Source organism: Amaranthus tricolor, chromosome 6, assembly GCF_026212465.1.
Source record: "Amaranthus tricolor cultivar Red isolate AtriRed21 chromosome 6, ASM2621246v1, whole genome shotgun sequence".
Lineage (NCBI taxonomy): Eukaryota > Viridiplantae > Streptophyta > Magnoliopsida > Caryophyllales > Amaranthaceae > Amaranthus > Amaranthus tricolor.
In genome coordinates, this window is record NC_080052.1 from 31,585,132 (window position 1) to 31,587,715 (window position 2,584).

Consider the following 2,584-nt stretch of genomic DNA (forward strand, 5'->3'; position numbering starts at 1 on the left):
ATGTATATGAATAATTATAATAGTAATTAAGAATGTAATAAAGTTTAGTTGAAGCTAAGTGTAAATTAAATTAAATCCAAGCATAAATAATTAATCCAGTCTAGCTGAATTCTGTAACAGAAAAACTCTTATTAAACCAAAAAACCAATCATCTTCCAATCTCTTGTGTATATAAATCAACCTCAAATCCACCCAATTATCAATTTCTTCATCATTGGCCTTCATTCAATTCAAAATCATAATCATAATCATAATCATAATCATGTCAATCAAATATTCAATTTTAGTTCTCCAATTCATATCATTCCTAATACACAATCCTTCCACAACAGCAAAAACCATCCCTAATTCAATTAATAATAATAATAATTTGAGTATCTTAGACCTCGCGACTAATAACAATACTAATACGACTACTGATTGTTGGACATCCTTGTCGAAGCTGAGAACGTGTTCGAACGAAATCGTGGGGTTCTTTTTAAATGGATATACTGAAATCGATGAGCCGTGTTGTGAAGCTATTGAAGTGATTGTACACCATTGTTTGCCTTCCATGATTAGTGCACTTGGTTATACTGTTGAAGAAGGGAATTTGCTTGCTACTTATTGCACCAAGATTTCGGGTCCTGCTGGTGCTGCTGGTGTAACACTTATACATGAGTCTAAATCTAATACTGATCACACTCACGGCTAATTATAAATCTTTGTTTCTCGTGTCGTTCGTTTCCTTGTTTTTCTTTTTTGTTGGTATGAATATATCATATCTGAATAAAATTGGGAGTTTAGGACTGTTTGATTACTTCTTTTGTTGAATTTTTTATAACTTAGAGTTATAAATAATTTTTAATGAATAAATTGTTAATAATAAAATAATAATCTTTGTTTGAACTACTGAAAATAAACTTATATATTATTTATTTTTAAATAATTTTACTTATTAAGTATATTTGATAAAGATAAATCAACCTATTGTTTATAATAATTTTAAAGTCTTAAGAATTAGGAATAAATAATGCTTGAGTTTATTTTCAGCAATTATAATAAATAAGTAAATTTATTTAAGAATAAATAATAGTTAAATTTATTTTCAGCGGATTGAATAAAAATTGTTTAATTTTTACAATTTCTTTTTGTTTAATTAAGCCTATTTTCACAGTTGAATGCAGAATTAAGACAATAAATAAATTTGACAAAAAAATGGGGATTATCAAAGGATATTGTCATGGAATTAAGTGTAGTGCACACCTAGAATTTGTCCATTATATGGACTATGAAGTTCCACAAGTTCACATACTACCAGCAGACTCGTTTATGAGATTTTAATGGTCAAAAGGTAAATTTAATATTAAATTTGATAAAAATAAAACGCTTTATTAATATCCTTTTTTCCTTAAGCTTCCATGACCCTTGTTAACATATCAAAAAGAGTATTTAAGTATTTGAACCTTTGTGGAATCTTTTCCCATAATATTGCTTAAAAAAAAATTAATTCTCACTTTGCATTATGTGGGAAAGTATTTCCCATATTACCGTCCACGTGAAATTTTTTTTTCTTTTTTAGACCAAACCGCCACTTGAGATGGGGGTTTGCCTTAAGCAGTAAACCGCCACGTGAAGTGGCGGTTTGGTCAAGGCAAACCGCCATCTCATGTGGCGGTTTGGTCTTGGTTTTTTTTTTTTTTTTTTTTTTTGTTTCATTTCCCTTAAATAGTGAACGCAACCTACATTAAACTAGTTCAATACCATCTATTCAATAATAATCAATTACGAACCAGCTTGATTTGAAAAAATTAATTATGAAAATAATGCGAAGATATATTACAATCATGGAAAGTCATACAAGAAGTTCAAATCATATAAGAATATACAAAGTTTGTTACACTACAACCCCCGACCCCTTTTGTTTTGCACACCGGTGGATGAGTAACCAATTGGGCAGTGGAGCCCTCCCACGCAGCTATGCTCCTGTGTGTTGCCTGAAGCGTAAGCACTAATGGATCAACTGGGCCCGACATCGCCATGATCGCTGTTACATACATAAGTGTTATAAAAATCATATAAATATTAGGAGAATCAACATGATATTACAAAATATTAAAAAAAAAAAAAAACTTTGTTGACCTTCGAGGGCATGTTTTCTTATTATGACCACTAAATCCACAAAAGCTACACGTGTTACGAGGTCGCGTCAATGGTGCATTCATTTCGTTCCGTATACGAGTTGATCGCGGACGACCCTTTCCACGCTTCGTTGAGGGATCTGGAACAACTGTAGGACCGTTCCAAGGATCGCAGGTGAACATGTCTGGAACAGGCATGAAAGTCTTTTTATATGTCGATACGTATTTTGTAGTGCGAAACGAAGTCTCCACAAAAGCATCATACGATATGTTGCGAGCTCGACATACTGCAAGAACATGTGAGCAAGGTAACTTGAAGATGGTTGGTTTCTGACAGGAGCATGATGTTGCTGTGAGTAGGGGTGTTCAAAACCGGATACCGGGTCGACCCGGTTCCGAAAAATCGGGTACCCGGTTTTCCGGATAGTTAAAATTGAGTTCCGGATCCGACCCGGTTTTGTATT

The 2,584-nt window shown here is 32.9% G+C and overlaps 1 protein-coding gene across 1 annotated transcript; it reads left to right on the forward strand.

Annotated features, from left to right (window-relative positions):
• Window positions 1-262: 262 nt before the first annotated feature.
• On the forward strand, window positions 263-694 carry LOC130815793 (egg cell-secreted protein 1.2-like). The gene has a single exon (XM_057682273.1). It carries the CDS (start codon window positions 263-265, stop codon window positions 692-694), a length of 432 nt encoding a protein of 143 aa, XP_057538256.1.
• The last annotated feature ends 1,890 nt before the right edge of the window (window positions 695-2,584 follow it).

Excerpts from the sequence above, each read along its gene's own strand:
- LOC130815793 (XM_057682273.1), top strand. The coding sequence starts at position 263 with ATGTCAATCAAATATTCAATTTTAGTTCTCCAATTCATATCATTCCTA.